Source organism: Manacus vitellinus, unplaced genomic scaffold (genome assembly GCF_001715985.3).
Source record: "Manacus vitellinus isolate BGI_N305 unplaced genomic scaffold, ASM171598v3 scaffold_37_pilon, whole genome shotgun sequence".
In the NCBI taxonomy this organism is placed as follows: domain Eukaryota; kingdom Metazoa; phylum Chordata; class Aves; order Passeriformes; family Pipridae; genus Manacus; species Manacus vitellinus.
The window spans coordinates 6,000,866-6,026,166 of record NW_021940517.1 but is presented as its reverse complement, the minus strand read 5'-3'; the positions used below and the strand labels follow the sequence as shown (position 1 = coordinate 6,026,166).

General features: G+C 38.4%; 1 protein-coding gene across 1 annotated transcript; it reads left to right on the top strand.

Annotated features, from left to right (window-relative positions):
• Positions 1-426: 426 nt before the first annotated feature.
• Positions 427-25,152, top strand: EGLN1 (egl-9 family hypoxia inducible factor 1). The gene is made up of 5 exons (XM_029961583.1): positions 427-445; positions 16,492-16,611; positions 18,653-18,789; positions 20,112-20,179; positions 22,451-25,152. Exons 2-5 carry the CDS (start codon positions 16,495-16,497, stop codon positions 22,513-22,515), a joined length of 387 nt encoding a protein of 128 aa, XP_029817443.1. The 5' UTR covers positions 427-445; positions 16,492-16,494; the 3' UTR covers positions 22,516-25,152.
• The last annotated feature ends 149 nt before the right edge of the window (positions 25,153-25,301 follow it).

Genomic DNA, 25,301 nt, shown 5'->3' with positions numbered 1-25,301 from the left:
CCAGTGTCGGTGGTTGTTGCATTGTTGTTCAGGCAGCTGGCATGCAGCCTTGCTGCTGTGAGAAAGGAAACTGTGGCCAGTTGATAAGGGCATCTTAAACTGACTCAATTTCAGCTGGCATACTAGATGATGCCTAGTAAAATAGATGCTGTCTTAAGCGTCCCTCTGTTTGGCTTAACCTTATTTGTGTCTCTTTTAGCCCCTATATGACAGCACATCAGCCACTCAGTGCCGCTCTTCATGGTGGTGGATTTGCTTTTTCAGATCATATGGTGAGAGGCTGAGAGAGCTGGGACTCTATTGGAGAGGAGAAGGCATGAGGGGACTGTACCCGTGTGTACAGATACCTGATGGAAGGAGCGAAGAAGAAGGATCCAGACTCTTTTCAGCAGTGCTCAGTGACGAAGCAGTGGGCACACTGAGATGAAAGACATTCCATTTAAATGTAAGAAATGCTTTTTACACTGTGAGGGTGATCAGATGGAGAAGCAGGTTGCCAGAGAGGTTGTGGAGTCTCTATCCTTGGAGATATTAAAAACCTGATTACTGCTCCCCCAGCCCTGAGCAAGGGGCTTGACCACATGATCTCCAGAGGTGCCTGCCAACCTCAGCCCTCCTGTGGAAAAAAAAATACTGCAGATTGGAGTGGAGGAGATACCAAAAAAGCCAATTTTTGCAGTCTGTTAAAACACTTTTTTCAGAAGTGGCACTGTCAGGATAAGTCCTGCTTATTGCATCTCTGAGTGAAATGGGCAGAAGTCTGTCTTCCTACTAGCGGTTGTTTGCTCCGTAAAGGATCATTGTGGTTGAATATGTCGGTAATGTAACTGTTTGAAATATTCCTACCTTGGATCCCTTTTGGTCATTCAGGTTGTCACTTGTACTAAGTCTGTGCAGCTGCCTCTTTCCTGATTTCTCACAGGTTGCGTGTTTTTCAGTTCGTAGGTGCATATACTCCTAGCACAGTTCTTTCCTAGTATAGCTTTCAAAGCATGTGTACACTTCACAAGACTGATTGAAGCAAAAGTTTAAGAAATGAACATCAATTATCTATAGGGAGCTCATACTTTCTCTCAAAAATTACAGAATTATTTTAAATTTATATATGATTTTAGGACCATTTCTGTACTGAGAGGGCATAATGCAGTAGGGATAGTTATCCTTTCTTTGCAAGACACACAGAAAAGTGAAATATGCTGTTTCCAACAGACAGTCCACAGACTACCCAAAAATGCTTTATTTTAATATTTCACCTATTTTTATTTATGTAGCAAATTTGTCACAAACATCTGGACAACATTGTTTTCGGTACATTTCAGTTTCACTTAAGAAAAATGCCACCCTCTCGATATTAAAAAAGTTTCAGAGAAGTGTGAGAAGGGAACATTTGAAGAGGTAAGAGTCAGGCTCATATATTTTATTCAGGCTCTTGAATAAATCAAAACCCTGCAGCTCTCAAGTTACAATCCTCACCCCCATCTACCTTCTAGTCATTTTCTTTCATCTGTCTTCCCCACATGAACTTGATGCTCCTGCCCACTTCTGTTCTGCCTGCGATTCCCTGGGGACCTTGTTCTGCAGTGGTGGGTTCATTTTCTGCTGAGGGAGAGGAGAAGAGGTGCTGAGAGAGGCGAGCTGCCCCAGCAGGGCTGCAGAGGGCTAGGCTTGCCTCAGTTGCTGTTCTCTGCCAGGTATTCAGCAGTTGCAGCACCCTGTCAATGGAGTCTCCTCTGCAAGGACTGCACTCGAAAGATAAGAGCGACGTGCCTCTTCTGAGATGCCAGTTTGACCATCCATGCCATATATCTAGTTGTGAATTGAGGCCAGATGGAGTTGTGCTCATCTGAAGTGACCTTCTGTGTAAATGAGATGCTAGACCATCCCTGAATTGTAGGTTAAAGCTATGTGTTACTGTTAAAAGAAAAAATATTAAACCCAGTTGTTGTTGTTACTGTTCAAATGCTCAAGACCCACTCTGCTGAAAGACCCGCTTTACTCAGTTTTTGCACTCTGGCTAATTAGTTTCAGGTTCTAGCAGGTTGCCCTCTCATGTTCGTTCTATGGGAATTCCTCCTTGTCAGATGTGTCCATTTCACACAAGTATTTGTCCTCTATGTTCATACCGTTCTGTATTTGTTGTAAATAATCAATAATTGGTGTGTGTATAAAGCTTCAAAGTGTATATAAACTGATGCTGTTATATACTGTCCACCTCTGTCAGTTCAGGAGCTCTGAGCCAGAGGTTGCATCTAGACCACTGCTTGTAATACGTGCAGATGGATGGACATATTTGCCATTAATTTGTGTAATCTTGTTTTAAAAGCCATTTGTACTTTTGGCCTCTGCAACATCCTGTAACAGCAAGTCCTGCAGTTTGATTAGGTGGAAAAGGAACTTCCTTTTGTTTAAAACCTACTGATGGTGATTTCAGTGTCTCCTGGACTCTGTATTGTGAAAACTCATTTCCCAGTAGTTTTACTTGTCATGTTTTTTAAAAAAGTCCGGCTTTGCTTCCATGCATTTTTTCAGCTGACATACTTTCCCTCCTAAACTGAAGAACTGTAGTCTTTTTAGTGTTTATCCATTGGGTACTGCCCCACTATTCTGGTCCTTCCTGCTGCTCTTCTGTGCAGCTTTTCTGGTTCTGCTAATAAGGTAAGGCAAGCAAAATCACAGTATTTAATGTCATGAGTTTGTATGCTGGTGTGGTGATATATTCTGCGTCACCTTTCCTTGTTTAGTGACGTATGACACTTTAGTTGCCTCCTCTGCTGTGCTGAGATGATGTTCCTAGGAAAACAGCCTGTGTTTATTACTTTTTTTTTTCTAAAGTGATGCTATCCAGTTTAGAAGACATCACTTTATAAGTAAGCTTTTTTTTTCCCCCCAAGGAATATTCCTTAACACTTACTCTTTCCTGAATTTCACTTGCTGTTTTGCTGTCCAGGCACATAGTGTCATTTTGCACCCTTCTGTGTACCTTTCTGCAACCAGGGCTAGGATGAACTATGCAGCATATTACTGCGTGTAAACACTGTCATTCTGCTGCTCATCTCCTATTCATATGAGGTCACATATGAAAAGTACAGGTTCTGTGGGGATCCCGCTGGCAACTCCTCATTTTTCACTGAAAGAAGGTTAGTTTGCTATCGTGAAATTGCAGTTGCAGTTTACTGTTTTAGTGCTCTTTGCTTTGCTTGTTCCGTTACTTTGAAATGCCTTGAAAGTAAGATCCATGCTTGAAGTGCTTTATACTTAAAAATTTCTAATTTTTGTATTAAAATTAATGCCTTGAGTAAAATTTTATTAAATCTCCATTATAGCTTGGAGAAAATGACATGTAGTGACTCCCGAAGGCCTCCTAACACCTGGCACAGACTCAAGAACAACACAGGAGTTCCTATACTGGAGTCCTGACTTTGTCATTTTCCTTAGTGAAAATAGAAAATGGGAGTGGCCTCTCTCATGAGCCAAGGCTATGCCAAAATTATATCGTAAGAGGTCATAAGCTAAACATATATTATTTTTACCTGTTTAGTCCTATAGCTTTATTTGTAAACATGGAAAATAATATTCCACTGCAGGACAAGAAATACAGATGAAGGTGCTATCAACTAGCTTTATTTTTAGTTTAGTCTTCTCCTTTAGCAACTAGAATTTTGCAGATTTCTGCTTTTTACTGTCTTTTCTCTTTCTACACTCAGATCCTGCTACTTTGAAGGAACACACCCATTGAAAGACAAAGCTAGTATTAAATGAACCTTCCTGACCGTTGAGATTTCAGTTTCTACAGTTCAGCTTGTAATAGCTCCATATTAAAACCCCAGAGAAAACATACCTTTGAAGAGTGAAAATTCCGATGCCCTTTCCCCCCTGCCTTCACTCTCCCACCCGCCTTTTGGGAACAGCTTTCTAGAGGGAGTGATGGAATTTTCCAGGGGCTCAATGGGGAACAGAATTGGCCAGCAATGAGAAAATCGAGTCCCTTTGCGATTTTTTCCTTTGAAAAGTCTCTTAAACTTTTTTTTGTCATCTAGCCTTCATCTTCAAGGAAGGGTTATCTTGGCTTGGCAACCCTTAATTAAGGTTACCTTTACAGAGTAAGTAGATTCTTGTTTTCTGGAGTAACTTTCGGTTGTTTTCATGGTAGCTGTATAGCATTGCTTGTATTGATCCTGGGGATAAAATATATGTTTTTTTACTGATTTGTGTGTGTGCCAAGTGGGGGAATAAGTCAATAGTTAGGCTTGAGGGCAGAGCTGCCATTCAGAGAGATAGTTAGCTTTTTGCAAGCTACTCCATGTGAACATTTTATCTGTGAGACCAATGATATGAGCAGCCTTCTGCCCGTAGTGGGTGGATATGAGTACAATAGTGCTGTGCTGTGTGTGGAGCGGAAGCTTTTTTCTGGTCTTTGCTTGCAATTCTGTGTGCTGAGAGTAACCTCCAATGTCCAAGATGTTTTGTGGTGTGGTTCATTAAGGGGCCGGAAGCACACAAAAGCAATTACAGCTGAGGCCTGCTGGGGTGTCTCAGTCATTAGTGCTTGCAGCCTCATTTCATGGGGTTAATAGCAGGGCAGTTGCAATTAAAACCTGTACTGTGGAACTTGCTCCCTTCGTTACTGCAGCGCATGGTTGGCAAATGCATCCACTGTCGGCAGGTCCTTATCCACTCCCCTTCTTCTCCATATTCTTCCCTTCAGCCTTTCTATGGCTTCGGAATTGGCTTTCCTCTTCTTTGGTTGCCCGTGTCAGAATAGTCAGCTAGTGAGGAAACAAAATGAGTTTTGGGATTCATTGTGTCTCTAGTATAAAGATACAGGGCCATCTACTATACGTAATAGAAATTAGTAAATCAGTTGGCTGCCTACAGATAACTTCTTGAAATGCAGTCTTCTATTTAGAAACTGCTATCCAGTGTTAGTGTACTAGATACGTGTTTTAGAAGATCTGTTGTTTATTCCTAGTAATTATGTAGAAATTTCATTTTAAAATACAGTCTCTGCTTCAAAGACCTATTTCTGCCAATCCTGAAATCTGGAATGTAGGATTTTTAGAATTGATTTCTGTTCCTCTTGTTCCTTAGTTCTTGTGATATTCAGCATTATTTTCCCCCTTCCAATAATGCAGACTTTTGTCAGTGTTGCTATTCCTTCTGGTGCCTGCTTCTTTATTCATCTTCCCTTTGTTTCACTGTACATTGTATGTCCGTCAGTAATTTCCACTGCTGTTGCTTGAGGTGATGATGAGTTCATATCCTTGACTTGTTTTGTGGTATTTGCAGACTGAGGCAAACACTTTGTCATCAATTATGTTTTTTCTTTTTGTTTGTTTTTCTTTTTTTTATTCACACAACATTAAGCTAGGAACAGGCTTTACTTAAGCTCTGCAGATCTTGCATGTAGGTTGCATAAATATGTCCTGTGGAACAATGATGTGACACCTCTGATCTGGGCTACTGTTGCTAATCCCTGCAATCTCTTCCCAGTAAGTATGGTAGATTGCAAAGCCCTAACTGTCCTTTGGTTTACCAGAAAGGTTTCTGCTGATTGGATTTTTAGGGACATACAGATAAACCTTTCTGCAGAAACACAAAAGAATGAGGTGTGCACATCCTGTCTTGAAATCCATTATTTCTAGGTGGGGTTTGGAACAGTGTGCTTCCCTTTTATATTAAATGCAGTGCTTTTAAGAAGGTTTAAAAGTATGTAAGTGCTGGCTGCATGCTAACACAGCTGGTGTTCAGATTTCTAACTTTCTTTGTGAGCATTTGGGGAGAGAGGTCCTGGTTCTGTGCTCTTCTGGATGCCTTGGAAGAGGGAAGTGAAGTCTCAGTGACAAGTTGTTTCAGAAAGGCTTTCTTGTTCCTGTCAGGCTTTTCTGCTTACATCATCACTGTGTGGAGTTTGGTTCTGCTACCTTCTGATTTTTAGAGTGGGAAATTTTGGGATTTGAGGTTGGCATCTGAAGTCTAACCACAATTCTTGTTGAGTTATATAGACAGTCATAACGATGTTGATTGACAGGAGCCTTGTCAGTTAGCATTAACCTAGTTGATATTCACAGGAAAGGGCCGATCTGTGGAGAAGCCTACTTGCCTTTTAGGAAGGGTGAATTTTTTGATGAATATATAAAATACTATTTTTGTTATTGAAATAGTGACAAAGAGGAAAATAGGTAACTTTTTTGATTGGATTGGTTGTTTTCATAGCAGTTTCCTAACTTGGAACCAACCAGATGGGTCCATTTTAACCACTTTATAGTTGGTAATGCAGCATGTTTTATTTTTCCCACAGCCACGAGAGTGATGTGTCTTTCCATTGTGCTGGTCTCTTGGGGCATAAGTGGTTGTGATAATGGGGAGACTGGGAGAAATCCTGTTGAAGCAGCACCAGGGAGCTCTGCAGGAGATCCTAACCTAGGAATGATCTTGTTGCTGCCATGAGTGTACGCTTGCTGTAGGGTCAGCTGAATTGGTGTTAAGAAGACAGTGGGACTTTTGTATTGGCTAGGCGAGCACAGGCAGTTTCCTCGAGTGTTTTTTGCTGCCTGGACTCGGTGTTGGGTACATTCAGATCTTTCTTGTGCTCACATGGTCGCATACTTCTAGGGCAAATACATTGCATTCCTGAGCTGCCCTCCTCCGGGAGTTCCACAGAGTCAGCCTCCCTGTTTCAGCAGAATGCCTCCTTAACCTGAAATGACATGGCTGTCTCTGCTGGCACATACAGTTGAAGGCATGGGTTTGGGAGCCAGTTTTCCGACTAGCATGCCAACGTCACCAGTCCTGCTTCTGGCGTTTGTAATCAGCCTGTAGCTCTGTGTGGCCTCAGCTGTTCTCAAGGCTTTGGCCAAGCACTGGTGGGAACCTGAGACAGCTGGAATACCAGTAGATTTGTATAATGCCTGCTTGCATTTGAACTGGATATACTGGGTGATCTGGTCAAACGAAAAAACCCTAAGTGTTGTTTATACCAGCTGGGACAGAGGCCTTATTACAGAGCTATGGTAGGATTGTAAAGAAAGGCTTGGATGGAGACAGTTTATGTGTGAAAGCCCATAAAAAGTAGTATGGGCAGAGTCAGCATTTTTTGCATTTAAATTGTAGGTGGCTTGAAAGCTTATTATAGGCTGTTTGTAGCTATTTGGCTTTAGACCTTAGTCATACTTCTGTGCAGTGTTAATATAAATTAAATCAGTGTCTATAAATAAATGTCTATTAGCATTTCAGTGCATAGTTATTTGGGTTTTTTGTAATTTATAAATAATTTCAAGGAATTGTCTGGACTGTAATAGTAGAAGTGAATGCTATAGTGTATAGTGTGAAGTTTGGAATTCCGTGGCCGTGCTGAATCATATACGTCCCCTTGAAAATATCCTTAAAAACTGTTTTAAAAATAATTTTCCTTAGCATACTGGTTATGACAGTAAATCCTTCTGTGGTTAAAATACAGAGGTGGTACCTGAGGCCTTGACTTGAACACTTTGGTAAATGTTCATGTAATGAACATTTGCAGTAAACTTAAGGAACTTAGAGTACACGAGTATTTTGAAGTATCTGGCTAACCACGGTACTAAACATGCAATTCTCTTACCATGCAGTTGCACAATATTCAAATTTATATAAAGATACCTTTCCTGCAAGCTAAATTTCAGTTACATTGTAATATTGCTCCTTAGAGCAGAAAAAAATTGCAGTTTTAAGTAAGAAATTAGTCTCCCTCCTAGTATTTAGCAAAATGATCATGTACAGATTCGTGTCTTCTATAGGAAGGAAGTTCCAGGCTTCTCAGTATGTATAGTTCTGGGGGGAGAATGATAGTGATGATGAGTGATATTCCTTAAACGGCGAATTTCTCAGCCATTCACTTTCACAGTGAGGTTTTGTTTGAAAATAAAACCAAAAAATAACCACCTCTTGTCCTCCTTAATTCTTAGTATTTCTTCCTCCCCAGCCTCTCCTGGTATTAAGTATAAAGTCTCCAGCCTTGAAGTTTGGGCTGGTGTGCATGCTTCATTTTTATCACAGCATCATTAAGGTTGAAAAAGACCTCTAAAGATAGAGTCCAGTCATTTTTGAAAGTTCAGTTATCCAGTAGATCTCACATGGCTGAAGAAATTTACTGATCCTGTGTAAAAATGTTAAGATAGGTAACCATGCTTCTTCATGTGTTATGTATTAGTGTGCCTGCTGATGTCATGTGGTTGGCTCTGGAAATCTGATGTGCACAAACTGCTGTCAGAATATATTTTAAGTGATGCAGCTGAATGAGACTTAACTTCTTACTATTTTAGTGCACTCGTAATTTGCTTTAATATTATTTTTAGTTCTTAAAGATTTTGCTTCTCTGTGCCCTTTCTGAATGGTCAGTGATGAAAGTAGTAAGATGAGTAGTTTCATGTGAGAGCAGAAAGTTCTGCCCCACCTTGGGGAAAAAAGTTTCAAAGTACTTATTTTCTAAATGGTATTATGCATTTCAAAGCATTTATGATGTTAAATTAAAACCAGACTCTTAAAATTTGTGTTGACTGACTTCTCTCAAATTTTTGTACAGCGCCAAAACAGTGAGTCATGAGTCTGCTTCTCTTGGAGGGAACGGGGAGTTAGCCGTGGAGGCCTGCCAATTCTACGAACATATTTAACGTTATTCAACAGTTGTTTCAATCTGAAATGTATTGGTCAACTTATTTAATCATAATGTAGACAGATTTAGGCTGACACAAATCAAAGTATGCTTTAAACCTTTCCTAGCTGCAAAGTGGTGTGTTTGCTCCTGGGCTTTTAAGAGAGAACTTTCTGCCCCTACTGACCGTGCTTTTCATCTACCTTCTTTGGGAAGCCTCAGTTAAGTATATCTGAGGGATTCTTTTGGATTATTTTGTTTTATGTTGTTGATCTTTTAAAGTTTGCAATAGACTTTGATATCAAAACTATCAGAATGTGTTATGTTGAACCTTAGGGTAGCTCTTAGTGCTTTGAAGCACTGACATATCTTGGATGTGCTCTTATTAATTCTTTTTTCTTCTTTTTTTTTTTTTCTAAGGGAATGCAGGTGACTTAGGCTCGAAGACATTGTCTATATTCAGAGATATGTTAGATAAACTTTACTCTTTTTTTTTAGTACCCTATTTAAGCTGGTGCAAGCTCTCTGTGTACTTTCTTAGATACGAACCCCATTTTATTTTCCTAATTTATTTTCCTGATAAGCAGTTTGATTAAGTTAATGGAAACAAGGCCTTCATAAGATTGAAGGTCTAGAGGGGTACTTTCACTGATTCAGTTTTAAGACAGCACCTTTTGATTAAACTGGCACAATTTTGAGAATATGCATGTCCCATCTGACTTGGCTAGCAGCCTGGAAAAAACCAGTGTGTTAACTTTAACAGAAAATACAGTCTATACTTTCCCCCCCTGCAGTTTGTGAGCTGACTCAGCCATCTCTTTGCCTTTGGAGATTTGAGACTTGTAACTTCACAAGCTCAGGTACAGGAGTGCAGAAAACCGTGTTTATGTTTAAACATTTCTATCTCAGTTTAGTAGCGGTGAGGGCTGCAGGACCTCAGCTGAGAGTTAGGAAGTGAGTTTTAGGTCTTCCTGTTATGTCTGTCTGTACTGGTTTCAGTTCGCCTTTGGAGATGTGTTTCTTTGATTGCCCTGCTCTCCTCAAGGCTCAGTCAAAGCTTCCATGCAGGGAATGTGCCTTCTTCTGTCATCCTCTTGAGAATCTGTACCATCTCCCCCCATGCTTTTTGCTTGATGGCTTCATGAGAGCTTCTCTATCCTGTTTTTTATTTTTTAGATGTACTCAGTGAAGTGTAAGCACATCCCATGGGCACAGTCATTTCCTGAATATTAGATGTAAGCAACTGCAGATCTGGTTTGGTATTTTTTCTTTGCCAAATGTAAGAAGTGATGAATCATCTAGACTTGTATGCACATTTTTTCAGCAATTCAAGAGCTCAAGAGCATTTCTTGGAGCCCATGTTCATGCATGGATTAAAGGAGTGATATTTGGAAGTCAACTTTGTGTGATCCCGCTGTTGAGTGCAATTAGAATTGAATGGTAAATGGGGAGTAGTAAAATTCATGTTGCTACAGTTGAAGAATACCTGAGCTGGTTTGCTGAGTGGCACCATGGTTGCACTAAAGGTGTTTGGATCCAAACTTCTTGTGGATCTTCTGGCCCTGGAGAGCTGGGTTGAATGTGGCCACTGAATCAACATGAAAGCTGATGCCTTCTGGCTTGTGTCAGTCTACTAGGATGTTTTAAGTGAATGTTGTGGGCAGGGTAATGTCATGTAAAAATGAAGACAGGAGTAAAGCAGTGACTTGAAGAGAAATTAAAGAGCTTGCTGCTGCTATGTTGGCAAAACTTTTTCTGAACTTTGATCTGAGAAAGCAACATCTGATTGCCAACTTAAAAATAAGCAATGTAGTAAAAGTATTAATACGTTGTGCCAAACTTTCGGTGGTCTGGTATGTTACTTGATTTTGAATGCTTATGAAATGTATTTCTATTCAAAGCAAGTAGAAATCTTGTATTGGCCATTGCGTTGAAGCGCCTGGGAAGGAGAGAGGTAGGTCAGGTTACCATTAGTTTCTGAACTCCCTAGAAGGTCATGGAAGATGTAATCCATGTACATAGCTGTGTGCTGATTCTATTAATAGTGTAAGCAGCTATGTCAACTCTCAAATTTTTCCTCTCTCCTATCTGAGTTCATTTTTCATCTCTGTTCTCAGTTCAGGTTGCCTTCCCTTTGCCAAGCTTTCCAACTTTCTGTTAAAACTGTAGCAGCCACAGGAGAGGGTGACCTGTGTTTGTCATCCTTGCCTTCAGTTGTTTTTCCCTAGAAGAGCAGCTTACTCTAGGCTTGCCAGAAGATGACTCAAATAGCTGGTGTGTGGTGTAGTCAGGGTTTATTGGTTTTTTGCTGGTTTGTGGTTTGTGTTTTGTTTGGGTTTTTTTTCTTTTGATCTCCAGTTAGGTATTTACCAGATCTGCAGAGAAAAATGCAACAGAAAATAATGGCTCGTAACTCCTTTGCTAATGGGCAAGTTGAATGACTGTAGTGGTAACTTAGTGTTAGGAGACAGGGCTTAAAAATAATGATGCAAAGCTGCTGCAACATGTCAGTCTCTTCTTTATGTTAGTTTCTAACTCAGAGATCCCTGTCTTCTCTTGGGGATGTGTGAGCTAATGCTTTGTTTGATTTTTAAACTTCTTAGTAGTAGTTTGTTTTCCTCTTGCAGGTTCTCCAGAAGGTGATAACTGCAAAGCATGAATTTTTAATGAGAAATCTTTGCAGGGGTTGATGTTTCTCTCCAGCTTTTCTAGTTTCACAGTGTTGATTTGCATGAAAACTTGGTTTTCTAACCTTGCTTACTAAATCATGGAGGATATTATTGTGAGGTTTTACCCAGATGAAAGTTAGTATGGAAATATTTGGATTAGCTGTGTCCCAAAGAGTTTATTTTACCTCTTTTAGATTCTTCTGGTTTGGGTGAGGCTGACAGGACTTTCTCCCTACTGATATTTTCTTTCTGTTGCAAGTTTCTATCTGTGCTTGTGAAGAATTTGCAGAGGAGTTGTGAATCCAAGCCAAGTTGTACCACGTTAGCATGTTTTAAGTCACTAATGTTGATGCTTCTCACACAAGGTGGTACTAAAACAGGCTTTTGTTCCTTCAATTTGACTGTTACTTTTTTCAACTTGTGAAAAATCATACCCTGATATGTGCTTAAAGTGAAATTTATTTCTTCAGGACTGTTGTTTGTCACAGATGAATAAATTTTTGAAGTAGAAATACACCACAGATGGACAGAACAGGGATGAGTCAGATTTTTTTGTATTGTTTTTCTTTGTTTCTTCATTCCAGTGGTGTGTGTGGTTTTTTTCTTTATTTGAATGATCTGTCAGATGACACATGCCAAGGATTTCCAGTGAAGTCTTTGTGAGCACATCTGATAAATTTTGGTAGGAAGTCATTGGTCTTGCATTTAGACATCTTGTTTTGCTCACTGAGATTTGCAGTTCCTTCAGCAAAGCAGCAAAAGTGTCAAAGTGTCATCTCCTTGACTGATGCAACTTTCTGTAATCTGAGCTGAACAATGAAGTTATTTTACATTAATAAATAATTATGTCAGAACACGTCATCTCCATTATATGTTTGGTGGTTTTTTTCCCCTTAGGAATTTTGCATTCTCATGTTACTAGTATTTTCCTTTCTTTCCTAAGAAGTTGCTACTATTGCATTCTTGTTTTTTAAGGAATGATACCTAAACTTGCATGTATCCAGCTGGGAGAGAAATGGAGAGGATAGAGGAGAAAACTTTAATTTGTTTACCTGCAAGTCTTTCTTCTTTATAGATGAGTGAGACTGTCATACTTCTCTGTGAAAGGAGGTTGAGGCTAGTCCCAAATGAAATAATTTTTTCAGCTGCAGTGATGTGCTGTGCCTCTCAGGTCGAGTGTCTTAGCTGATGCATCTTTACATAGTGAACAAAACTGTACGAACTATGGTTTGTTCCTTCTGATGTTACCTTTGTGCATTTAATTGTTAGAGTAATGGCTGGCACACTATGGATGCTGATGCTTAGCAAAAAATCTGGTTTCCATTACTTCTTCTGTTAACAGTGTAGCTCAGTTTGGGCTGATGGCCTAATTTTCCAGGGTTAAAACATTTGCAAGCAGAACATCTCTGTATGTGAATCAGGAGCTTCTTTAGCATGTGATTACTTTGGATTTGATAGACACAGGTTGGGCAGATATCACTTTCATGCTTTCTTGATTACTCATGAATTCCAGAGGGTATCTTAGGACAGCACTCATGTGCTCGACATGAGTACTCAGTCTAAAACAAAATGCTGTGGGGTTAAAGAAGGTTAATATTTACAGTGTTTGCAAAGGAATCCTGTGGGTGAACAAATCCAGCATATGGCTTAAATATATTGTTTGCAGAAATTAAGTTTAATGCTTAAAAATTGTAATGCCTAAGAAGCACAAAAGGGGAGATCTCATTTTCTATAAAGAAAATGCAATACCTTGAGTTGAATTCATTGATTACTTTTATGGGGGAACAGATGAGACAGGTAACTCTGTTTCAGAGAGCTAGCAACTTTATTCTTCATAGCCTAAAATGTTAAGGACTTGGACTTTGTGGTCTCAAATGTGTGGCTCTGCTGATGGCCATTGACAGTGTTTAGAAAAAAAAACCAACCTCAGACACAAATTTTTTGTCTCTATTTGACATATATCTGCCTGCTTATTTGTACTGTAAAATGTTAAAGCAACCACAAAAGCATGTGGCTTTGTAATTTACATGGATCATTTCTTTGTCCTTTCCATATGGGTAATCTTGCAGTACATGACAGTTTGACATGAACTTGCTTTATATTGTTGCACAAAGCAATATATTTCCCATGACTGATAAATTGTTACATTTTGTACCTTTTCTTATCATAGGTTAACTGGGGAGAGGGAATTGTCACACTGACTGGCAAAAGCAATGTATATTATGCTACACCCACTCAGTCCCGAATTTGTTTGCTTTCCAATTTGCTGCTGAAGGCTGAGTCATTCCTACTGTTATAACAAATACATATTAGATAAGTTATCGCAACAAAACTGTTTCTCCTCTCTTGCAGTTGATGATAGCAGAAATTTCAGACTCTAAAGTTAAAAACGAGCTCTTTTTAAACAATGAAAGTATTTTAGACTCAATTGTATGAAATACTTCTGACATTGAATACAGCTACTCTTTATGTGAAGTTGGTGACAATTGATGATTACCCAGAAAAAAGTCCTGCTGCTCCTCTTTTTCTTCAGCAATGTTGATGTTAAGTATTCTTTTATTGCCTTCCCTTCAGCAAAGAGAACAAGTACCTGTTTCAGGACCTCGTAAAGGAAACTATAGCAGTAGGATGCAAATCTATGCTTCTCTACCTGCAAAATTATCTTTTTGAGGAGCAGACTGCAACCAGTCTGTATTGGCCAGAGAGACCTGAGAACTGTCCTAGAATTTTAGTAGTAGTTTTTTTAGCTCAGTGACATGTATGTAGGTCTTTTGCATGCCTGAAGACCTTTTCATATCCGAGTCTAAATCCTTGTGATTTCAGTGAGAATTGACATTGCTCTAGCTACTTGATTTCAAAGTTCTCCTCGTTCTGAATAAGTTTTAATTGCTGTTTCACATAGATATTGAGGAACAATTAATGTCAGGGTTTCATTTGCACAATATATCTCAGCAAAAATGCTTAAATTAAAACTTTCCTGTTAGTAGGAATACTGTTACAGGATTGGACCTGGCTCTGCTTTCAGCACTGTTCGTACTTTGTGAGAGCTTAGTTGGATTTTTTTGTGGTACATGAGACTTCTTTCAAAAACTTTTGCTTTCAGTGGAAACCAAATATCTTATTCTTCCAGCCCAGCTTTGCTTTTGTTTTGTTCCTTTTTTTCTTCGTAAGAAAGGAAATTACAGAACATTTATTACATTATTTCGTATTTCTAACTCACTGTTTTGATTTTTGCAGGTTTATCATCCTGCAGCAAAACTACTAAGTCATGACTTTGCCAAATATTAGATCACATTCTTGATATGTGTAATAGGTTTTCGTAATGCGAGGCCTGTAATGGTGACTGCATTATGATTGTAGTAAAAAGATGGAGACGCTGAAGTGCCTAGTTGCAAAATGAGAAGTGTATTTGAATTTTGTAGTTTTGACTACTTTTCATACAGTGTAGTCACTTCCAACTGATGTGAAGGAAGTTGGGCTTAATGTCTAGGCATCTTTGTAACCACGGTGTTACAGCTTGGCAAATACTGTTCTGATTTCTGCCTAGACAGAGCTACCAAAACCTGCTGCTGCCATTAGTAGAGTATATATGGAAATAAAGATTTTAAAATGGTTGCTGCTATCTAAGCCCCAGATAGTAAAATCCATTCTGCTTACATGTGATATACAAATATTTTACTGATTGAACTGCAAGTACTTTAAGCTATTTTTTAGCCTGCTTAAAACACAGTTTACTGAGCTACCTGCTGTGAATATATTTCTCAGCACTTGTGTGTAATGCAAATTGTGGAAAGCTTTATTTATAAGATTTTAAAAGCAGAGAGAGAAAGTTAAAATTATTAGTATAAAGCAAAAAATGCACTAAAAGAGTTGATTTGAATTACTTCAATATACTGGTTACATTTTCATAGTTAACACTTTATTGGGAAAATATTTTTTATGTTTTGCATGAGGGATGAAACAGTTTGCAATCCAGGGGTCTAACTTAGAATTCTAAGTTAACCAGGCTAAATCTAGACAGGAATGTTTGTTTTTATAAGTTTTTAGTTTTTTCAGACAGCAGACAGTCATTGAGGTTAGCAGTGTTAGTAGAAACACACTTGTTTTGTTTTGGGTTTTTTTGTTTGTTTGGGGGTTTTTTGTAGTTGTTTTTTTTTTTTTAAATTCATGTTACAATTTCTTGCAGATAGGATATTGTCACTGCAGACATCTGAGCACTGTGATGGCAGTGGGTGTCTTGATCTGGAAAACTTTGTTCTGATCTCTTTCCAAAACCTGAAGTAACTGCTGTTTCCAGCAAATGCATAAAGGTGGAGTGATGTGCTGTACAAGGAACCAGCGATGTGCTCTGATAGCTAATCAAGCTAATCAGGCTGTCTGTTAGCCAGGGCAGGTTTGTTTCACATGCACAACCGCATGTCTGAAGACTCAGAAACCATCTTGAAGAGGTCTTTCAAGTCAGCTGAGCTAAGTGCAGCATGGGAAGTTTAATACGCTACTGTACTGGGAATCGTTTGATGTCAGAAGGTTATTGCAGATTGCTGTTCAGTGTCTGTTTTCAATTTCTCACTTCTTGACTAAAAAGGATGTTTTTCTTGTACATGTAGGCTTGTTTCAACAAAGGTTCAAAGACCTCCTAAGTACAGGACAAAACACAAACCCAAGAATGCACTTGGAGTGATCGAGTAAGATGGGCTATTGGTCTTGTCTTTAAGTCTCCTAAAAATAAAGTTTGATAGCATTTTTTGGGAGAAATTCTTTGAATTGGAAACACAGGGAAAAAAGTACATAAAGGTAGCTCTGAACTCAAGTCTCTGAGCCTGAGTCTGGAAAACATATCACAAGGAGAAGCACATGCTACTTAATTATATACGAAACATTTTTGTCTCTTCTATTTCACTGAAGGGAGGGAAATCTGAAGGATTAGTCACAACTTGGGAGCAGCCCCACCTTAATTCCATGCCTGAATTAAGTGTTCCTCTCAGTGTCTTTCATTCCTTTGTTGTTGACATCTGTGTTCAAAACCAGGTTATAACTAGAAAGAAAACACAACTAAAAAAAATTCTTTGCCCAGTATTTCTAGTTTAATTTTTCTGTTGCTTATGTATTAATTACTTAAGAATTATTATAGATAAAATAGACTATTCACATGCACACGGATAAAATTAATTATTGTATTTGTTTCTTTGACTGCAGGCTATGGTGGCTTGTTATCCAGGCAATGGAACAGGATACGTGCGCCATGTCGATAATCCAAATGGAGATGGAAGATGTGTTACATGTATATATTATCTTAATAAGGACTGGGATGCCAAGGTATGCAATAATTTCTTTCTAAACATTTTTGTTTGTTTGTTTTAGATATACTTGCTGATGCACCTTCGCTACAGGCATATTTTTTCATGTCCTTATTTCTGTGCCTTAGTTGTGTTCTTACTTTATGTTAGCTGTAGGTGTCCTTTGCCCCCTCCAACTCTGTTGTTAGTGAGAGCAGATAGAGATGAAGTGTTTATTTTCAAGGTTTTGAATTATGCCAGCAGGACCTTTTTGACAGTAAGATTGAAGGAAAGTAGTAAATGCCTCTCCTATACACAAAGACTAAATAAAGAATATATGAAACTGCCTTCGGTTTATTTGTCCTTACAATCCTGTTGAATTGCGAGTTTACTGTTAGATTGCTTAATGGAGTATGCTTAGAAATAGAGAGATGCTTTAGCCTGAGAGCATTTTCAAATAAGGCAAGTGTTACTGTCATTGCTACATCAGTGTAGTTCAAAGCAGCACAAGTCTTTGTATTTTTGTAGATACAGGGAGCAGAACAGATTTATAGCCCAGTTCAAGTGCTTTAAGAGTTTACTACAAAGGAGTATGATGAAGTAAATTTTTAATAAGGATTTTCCTAGAGATTCAGTGGGCTAGGTAGATTTGAAAAATGGGTGTAGCTAAGTGGCTGTATTGAAAGCATGAAAGAGTAATGCAAAGGCAGCTTTAACTGTGCCATTAACTATGGAGAAGTTTATTTTCATTGTGTGTAGGAAAAAAAAGGGATAAAACTACTGATGCTTCTATCACAGGTAGGAAGTATCATGTGGAAGAGCACTAAAAGCAGTCCGTTTCTGTGAATTGCGTGCAGCAGATATGGATAACACAGGCTGCAGCTGAGAGTTTTTATTTTTCTTTTTTTTCCCCTCATAACATACTTGCATGAACTGGTAGATCAGAGAGTTGAGTCAAATGGATGCACTTGAAGCTTTCTGTTTCTGACATGCTCTTTTCATGTCCAATTGGATCCTTCAATTAGAAAATAAATTACCAGCCTTTTTTTGCCGTGATAGTATCTTTGCATATAAGTGCACTGGTTGTACTGAGCATCTTAAAATGCAGCTTTGGGGCATTTCTGGTTGATTTATAGTTTCTCTCCTGGAAAAAAATTTAATACATACCAGAGTGTAGACGTCAAGCAAATTGCATTTCCACAATAACTGTGAAAAATCTACTATCTGGGTATTTTATTTATGAAGAAAGGTATTTCATTTCCTGCAAAATCTATTTTAAATTACAACTTAATATACTACCAAGTATATTGTTTATTGAAGAAGAAGCTCAAACTTTTTTTAGGAGAACAAATGTATCTAAATTGTCATTTGTTTACTGATTTAGAACACAATTAAAAAACAGTCATTTATATCAATTTGCCTTGTTGGTACTTGCACTGTTATGACTCTTATGAAGGCCTATGGTGGCCATCTATAGTTAGATTTAACAACATCAATGCTATAAGTAGGAAGATGTTCGCATGACTTACATATTTAACCCCACCTACTTGTGCTGTTTTCTAGACATACGTAGGTAGGCCCAACTGTTTTCAAAACCTGGAAGAGATTTAAATTGACCATCAGTAATACAGATTCAGGTTTTAGTTCGAAGTTTCCTACTCCTTGCTCATTTTAATTATAGAAACATTACATAAATTTGTGCTGCTGTTAAATGAAATAATACCTTTAATGGAGAAAAGTGAAACTTAGATGTGAAATACAATGTTTCGCTCATCTATACTGCAATACTTTTACCTCAATATAGAGATATATATCTATAGACCGTGTATGTATAATATATAGACTGATAGGTATATATTCTATATATAGACTGATGTTACCTGAAATTACTCAGTGAAAAATGTGTAGAACATTTTATTAAATGCATTGACAGAAAAGTCATAGATTCATAATTTCTGTAGCACCTGATAAAGACTTTTGTTTCAGTTCCAAGTGTCTTAAATATTTTCAAATCTGATACTTGGTACTTTTAAATACGAGACATTGTTCTCAAGCATTGCTTTTAAATACTTAATTTGTAGGTAAGTGGAGGCATCCTTCGGATATTTCCAGAAGGTAAAGCCCAATTCGCTGATATTGAACCCAAATTCGATAGACTGCTATTCTTCTGGTCTGATCGCCGCAACCCTCATGAAGTACAGCCAGCCTTTGCTACAAGGTAGGACTAATGGACTCTCTACTGCATGATGCCTGTTTTGTCAAGAAATGAGCAAATTCTAATGAGAAATGAGTGACACTGTGAATTATGACCTCACAAAAAGGTGTTTTGTTTTTTTTCCTCTGGGTGGATGATTAGGCTTCCACTGTGCTGCTGAGTTTGTAGTGACGCCTTATCTATTATTTTGGAGAAAGGTGGGAGGACTGGAAACACTAGAAGTTGCTATGTGTGCTTGGCCCAACTGGGTGGGAGCACGCAGAGCCAGGAGCAGATCTCAGCTAAAGGATGTTGTCTTCATTATTTCCTGTAGTGGCTTTACACTCTTCTCCCTTTCCTTTGTCCTTAGGACCTTCCTGTGTTACTGGAAGATTGACTAGGTACTTCAGCTTTATGTCCCCTCTTGTTGGGAGGGACCTGTCAGAAAACAGTAATTTCAAATTAAGCTACCATATGCTAGTTTGGGAATTGGGAGAGAGTTATGGGGCAGAAACCACCATGGATACATAAATCTTTTGAGTATTAGAGGAGTTGCTCCCAGTCTGAGGCATAGGGGAAACTGCATATCTCCTTTGTCCCTCACTGCAGGGCAGTGGATGATGCTAAAGGTACCCTCATTCACTGCCCACATGTGATGAGTAACATTTCCAGATAGCATTAATATTTAGCATTGGACTCGTTGATCCAAGCTTCTTGTTGCCCATGTTCTGACGCATTTGGATGGCCAGAGGACTGGAGCTGTGAGATAACAGAAGTACCTCTGGGAGAAGTAACTTGAAACTGCCTTCCGTGCATCCTCTTGCAGCCTTTCAAGAAGCTGTACTGCTCTCCCCTCCCCCTTTGTGCTCCCAGCAGAGTTAGAGGGTGAAATACCATTTACTAAAGCTCCTTAAAGTCTTTTCTCAGTAGCTGGCATTTTGTATTTAAATCCCCTACAAACAGCAGAAGAACAGAGGACCCATGATAGTTAATTGTTCCTTGTGCCAAATGTCCAAAAAAACAGGTTTTTGCATTGTAACTCAGTGATGGACTTGACCTAGTAAAAAGATGGGATCACAGGACAAGGTGGTATAGGCAGAGACTTCATTACGTGTGCTGGGCAAGAACTGTAATAGCAAACTCATTAGGAAAAAGAAGTGTAAACTTAAAGCACCAGTGTCACCCCTTCAGTGACTGTTCAGACAATATCTACTAATAGGAAAAAAACCCAGAACAACCACTTGCTTTCTGAAAACTGTATTTTATCAGAGTGCAGAAGTATCATCTCATTTAGATTGTGTTTCATGCCAAGTGCTTCACTGTTCTTTTTCCTTTGATTTCCCTAGGTACGCAATAACAGTGTGGTATTTTGATGCAGATGAAAGAGCACGAGCTAAAGTAAAATATCTAACAGGTAATCTCTTGTTAATATCTTCTCTATTGTTTGTTTTTTCTTGGTGATAGAATAGCTAAGTAGTCTAGCCTCATGTCCTTGCCTCACCCCATGCACAAACAGAGGGAGAAATCGGCATAACTCAAGAATCGGGTTTTACAGGGAAGGGTGACCCAAGGATTGAACTCCTAGGCAGAGATTGGGGAAGAAATCCAGGTCAGTGCCTGTCCTGCTCACACTTTTCTCTGAGACCTGAGGCTGCTCAGTATTTTTACGTGGGGGACACAGCTTCCCCCTAGTCTTGTCTGCCTAATAGGTGTGGAGAATACTGCAGAACTGAGAGCCTCGAAAATAGTTTTGATTGACTGTAGTGATTCAACAAGTGAATACAACTTCACATGACTAAAATTTTATATTGGAGAAACAAAAGCCTAAAATTAAAATCTGGAATCAAAGAATGGAGTTACTTCCTCCATTTCCAATTTCATGTATCTAGCATCTGGTTTCCTTTTCTGGCTTCTCCCTCAAGAGGAAGTTGATCTAATTTTCCTGTTCAAATTAGCATTATAAGGAGAAATGGTCTAGAACTTCTGCCATGCTTGTAATTGCCATCACAATTTTGTGTTTGTTACAGTAGTTTAAAAAGAAACGAAAATTAGGTGTATTTTGTGTACCACAAGTGCACACATACATGGAGTTTTGTCAAGAGCTCTGATGCCAATGATGTTGAAGACATGTGCCAATCATTTCCAAATGATACTTCCATGCAGTGCTGCTAGGTGTCTGAAGCTCCTAAGTAGCCTCCTAAGAGCTGTGTAGCAGCTCTGAAAGCTGCAGTTCAGTTCAGTCCCCCTTGGTGCAGCTGGTGACTGTGTATTTTGGGAGTAGTAAGAGCAGTGCAGCTCCTGCCTGGCTTGTGAAGGGAGCCCCTCAACTCCAGCCAGGTAGGATGTCCCATTGCTCCATGGCACATGCCTGGCAAAGCACAGTGACTTCCTAGGCAGTCAGGAGTGACAGATAACGCCTTCCTCTCTCCACAAGAAGCCTTTCTATCTCTGAGCTGGCCTTCATGTCACAAGTGTGTGATGGTGCAGCTCCTGGAGCTGGCTTTACTGGGTCAGAGCTCTGCTGTTGCCTCTGCACAGCTTCTCTGCCCTTTCAGAGAGAGTGCAGGGAAGTGGTTTGGGTGGGCTTGCGCCTGATGGGAAGGTGCTCCCTCCTCTACCCCAATCCCAAGTGCCCTAAACTGTTGGTACTTAAGGAAGGAAGGCTGGGTTGTTTAAATGTCACAGAACCACAGAATCAATTAAGTTAGAAAAGACCTCTGAAATCATTGAATCCAACCTTTGACTGAACACCAGCAGGTCAACTAGAACATGGCACTCAGTGCCACATCCAGTCTTTTCTCAAACACCTCCAAGGATCGTGACCCCATCCATTTCCTGGGCAACCCATTCTATTTTTTAATCACCCCTTCTGTGAAGAAATTCCTCATCCTCCTTCAGTATGGGTTTGCCCTGTAACTGGTTTATATTACCATAATGTTGTGTTTTCAGTTGTCATTTGCAATTAAAATTGTGTTCTTTGCTGTATATCTGTGGCAAGAATTGTGCAAGATGCTTTTTATTTTCTAGTGACAATAATGTATAAAATTATAGAATAAAATGTCGTAAAATAGAAAACTTCATATTTGGATTAGTGTCAGTCTAACTAAAGCCATGCAGAATACTGTTTTTTTCTTGAGTATGGGATATTGTGTCTGTTAATGTTTTGATAGTCAAACTTTATTTGTGGTGACCTGAATAGGTCAATTTTTAGAAAAAGGACAGAAGAGATGCGCATTGGTTGGTGGTCAGATGGAATGTTGCATTTTAAAAATCCCTCAGAGATTTTTTACCGAGGTAAATACCGAGAAGCTCTGGATGTTCTGATACAGAATAATGGGCAGTATCCTCAGATTCTTAATTGTCCGTTCTTAAAGCTTACCTTTATAAGGTCTGAGATGCTGAGCTTCAGAACTGCACATATGGTGTGAAGTATCCACTTCTCTGTGTGAGCAGCCAAATATGTGCTGCCTTTCAGAGAGGAAGAGTAACCATGGCTCGTTAACTTTACACAGTGCAGGATACAGAGCATATATACAAAGATACCTATCTTGCTAGATCATTTGTACTAAACCGTCTTCGAATTACTCTCTTAAAACTAATCTGGACAGTGAATGTAGCAATTGTAAAGACTGTACTTTGATAAATGCTGAAAAATAATACTGATTTCCTTTTCATATTTCTGCAGGTGAAAAAGGTGTGAGGGTTGAACTTAATAAACCTTCTGACTCAGTTGGGAAAGACGTTTTATAAGCCTTTGATTTAGCAACTCCCTGTGCTATTCTCCCTGATAAATCTTGATGCTATCTATTAACTTTTGAATGTGAATAACAAGATAAAGGAAAATCAACAACAAACCAACATCTTAATAAGGAAGCAAACAGTGTTTCAATGTTGCATCAAATAGAAGGTTCTTTGACTGCTGAAGCATTGTACTATGTGATTGTGACTCCAGGCCTGTGACTGCTTATGTGAAGAAGATAAGCAATCAGTAAGAAACAGCATATGCATCTGGACATAAATAAGTGCCCTACATAGAATTTGTCCATTCTTATATTTTGCCAGACCTGTCATCCAGCTGAATCCATTTCATCTCTCCCTTTTTTTATATGGTAAAAGTTTGAATTTTGGGTAATTTTTGTATGACCAGGTACAGTTTATCAAAATTGAGTCTTAAAAAAAAAAAAAAGAAAAACTGAAAAAAAAGGAAAAAAATTACAGTATTCTCCAAAATAACATGGATCTATTTTTGTAAAACTGTTCATACTGTTCTCCTCTGCCATGAAAGACCTAATTTAATGTAAGGGTTGCCAGTAACTGATAATCACTTTAATTTTCTTTACACCTTAAGTCAGAAAAAGAGCACTTTAATTACCAGCTAAAAACCTGATTGTTTTATATCATATCTCACACTAATCTTAACTTTTAAAGATTGCTGCTGTATTGTTTTTTTGACTATGTTCTCTTGAACCTTATTAACAGAAGCAAATCAGTATCTCGCTATTAGTAACGTTCAGTTTGTGGTTTTGTATGTTGAATCCACAGAGGGGAAGTTTCTGTTTCTTCTTTGTTTTGGTTTTTTTTTTTTGGTTAGGGTTTTTTTGTGTTTTTTTTTATTTTTTAAGTGACTGGCACTAAGTGAACTTGACACTATCGGTTGCTGTCATTGGCTTTGGGGACCTGGTAAATACCATCAAGTTACAAGTATATACAAGGGCTTTCCTAGGCTATTAGAGGTACCCAGAACCTCCTTACTTACTTGACAGAAATTTTTGAGCTTTCTCCCTTTTCTAAAAAATACTTGCCACCCCTCTTTCCTTTGTATATAAGTTAATAGAATATCTAAAATTCCCTTTTTTTAATTTCCTTTTCAAATATTTGTGTCCCGCGCAGTCTGTTAGTTGACACCTTGATCTATTATATAGTATCAAGGAAATGGTCAGCACACTGAAGCTGAAGTGCATCACTCTGTAGGCTCCTTGTGCAATACATCTTTAAGTTTTCACTGTGCTGAAGGATTTCCCCAAAAAGGCACGGCCCTTTGACAAATACTGAGGTAAATATTTAGTAAGAAAACACTTACTTTCTATTACATTGTTTTCATTTTATCAAGGAGAGGGGGCATCACAGAGTAAAAGTGAGATGTGCAGAAACTTCGATATTCTTATTTTTAAGAAATTGATATTTTGGACACTGATTTTTTTTTTCTTCTTCTTCTTCTTTCCTTTATTTTTTCTGAGCTTTAAAAGCTTGAGAAAACAAAAGCAAACCTATCAAAAACAGCATTCATATTTACAGGAGTTTCGGGGTTGATCAGCTTACCCACTGCAGTTTTCTATCTGTTCCTTATTTCCTTACTTAGCCAAAACAATGTGAGTGTACAGAAATATTTCTGTATATATTACAACTTGTGACAGTTTTAGCATCTGTATAGTTTGTATTCAATTAGAAACCTTTTCTATGGAAAGCTCAGTAATTTTTTATTAAAAACATTACTATTGTTCATGTAAAACATGAAAAAGCTAATTGTTTAGTAACAAACTGACAGAAGGGGGAAAAAATTCAGTATTGGTATATCATTTAGGAGAACCAACAGAAATCCCAGTTTTGTTTTGATTTCGCTTTTCCTTTTTTTAGTAAGTTCTTGCCCTGTACAGTTCTCTTCGTCTTTCCTCTTTTCTTCCCAGAAAAACAGACAGGATACTTTACTGTAAGTGCCTCTGCCAACCTGGCCAAGGAGTGCAAATCTTCATTACTGTCTGGTCTGCAGTGCATTTAGGTTACTAATAAAACAAGCAAAAAACTCGCCTCTTCTACTTCATCTTCTTTAGTACTACTTTAACAGAGGTTTTTTTGTTTTTGTTTTAGAAATGTAAACATAAGCCTTTAAACTCATTTCAGTCCCTCTGTAATTCAAACTGCTGCAGTTAAACAGCGTATCAAATTCTAATTACACTGTAGGTTTGTGCTTGCCGGACAGGTTTAAAAAGTGCTTAATTTTTCACTCCATGTAAGTCATTACAACAGGGTCAACAAATCAGGTCAGCCATTTCTTCCATGTCCTTCAGAAACTGTTCATTTCATGTCGGTTGAATATTCAGTCTTGAGCATCACCAAGCAGGTCCTTGTTTTACAACTATTTTTTAAACTGTCTTATGATCTGTATGTGTCTAGTCCTGGTTAAAAATAAAGCTTCATAATGCTATTTTTATTCATGATGTTAGCTGGCTGTGAAATACGAGACCTTTATCTATAGCAGGCGAAGAAATTCAGGATTCATTTACAGGTTGCCTATAAAGTTGTGTAATTTCAAAAGCAGTGTTCATTATGAAAGAGCTCTCAAGTTGCTTGTAAAGCTAATCTAATTAAAAAAGATGATGTATAAAGGTTCTTGAAAGCTATGTGATTATTTGTAATCTTTGTAACTTTTAAAACTACCCTGTAGCAACAAATTTATAAATGCCCCCTGATTAAGGGGGTATGTGAAATTTTGGTTGTTTTGTGGGGGGTTTTTTGTTTTGTTGTGGGTGTTTTGGTTG

What these genes read in the sequence shown, in the direction of transcription:
- EGLN1 (XM_029961583.1), top strand. Translation starts at nt 16,495, where the DNA reads ATGGTGGCTTGTTATCCAGGCAATGGAACAGGATACGTGCGCCATGTC. An exon ending in ATAAGGACTGGGATGCCAAG is followed by an intron (nt 16,612 to 18,652) that starts GTATGCAATAAT and finishes CTTAATTTGTAG; the next exon opens with GTAAGTGGAGGCATCCTTCG. An exon ending in TAAAGTAAAATATCTAACAG is followed by an intron (nt 20,180 to 22,450) that starts GTAATCTCTTGT and finishes ATATTTCTGCAG; the next exon opens with GTGAAAAAGGTGTGAGGGTT.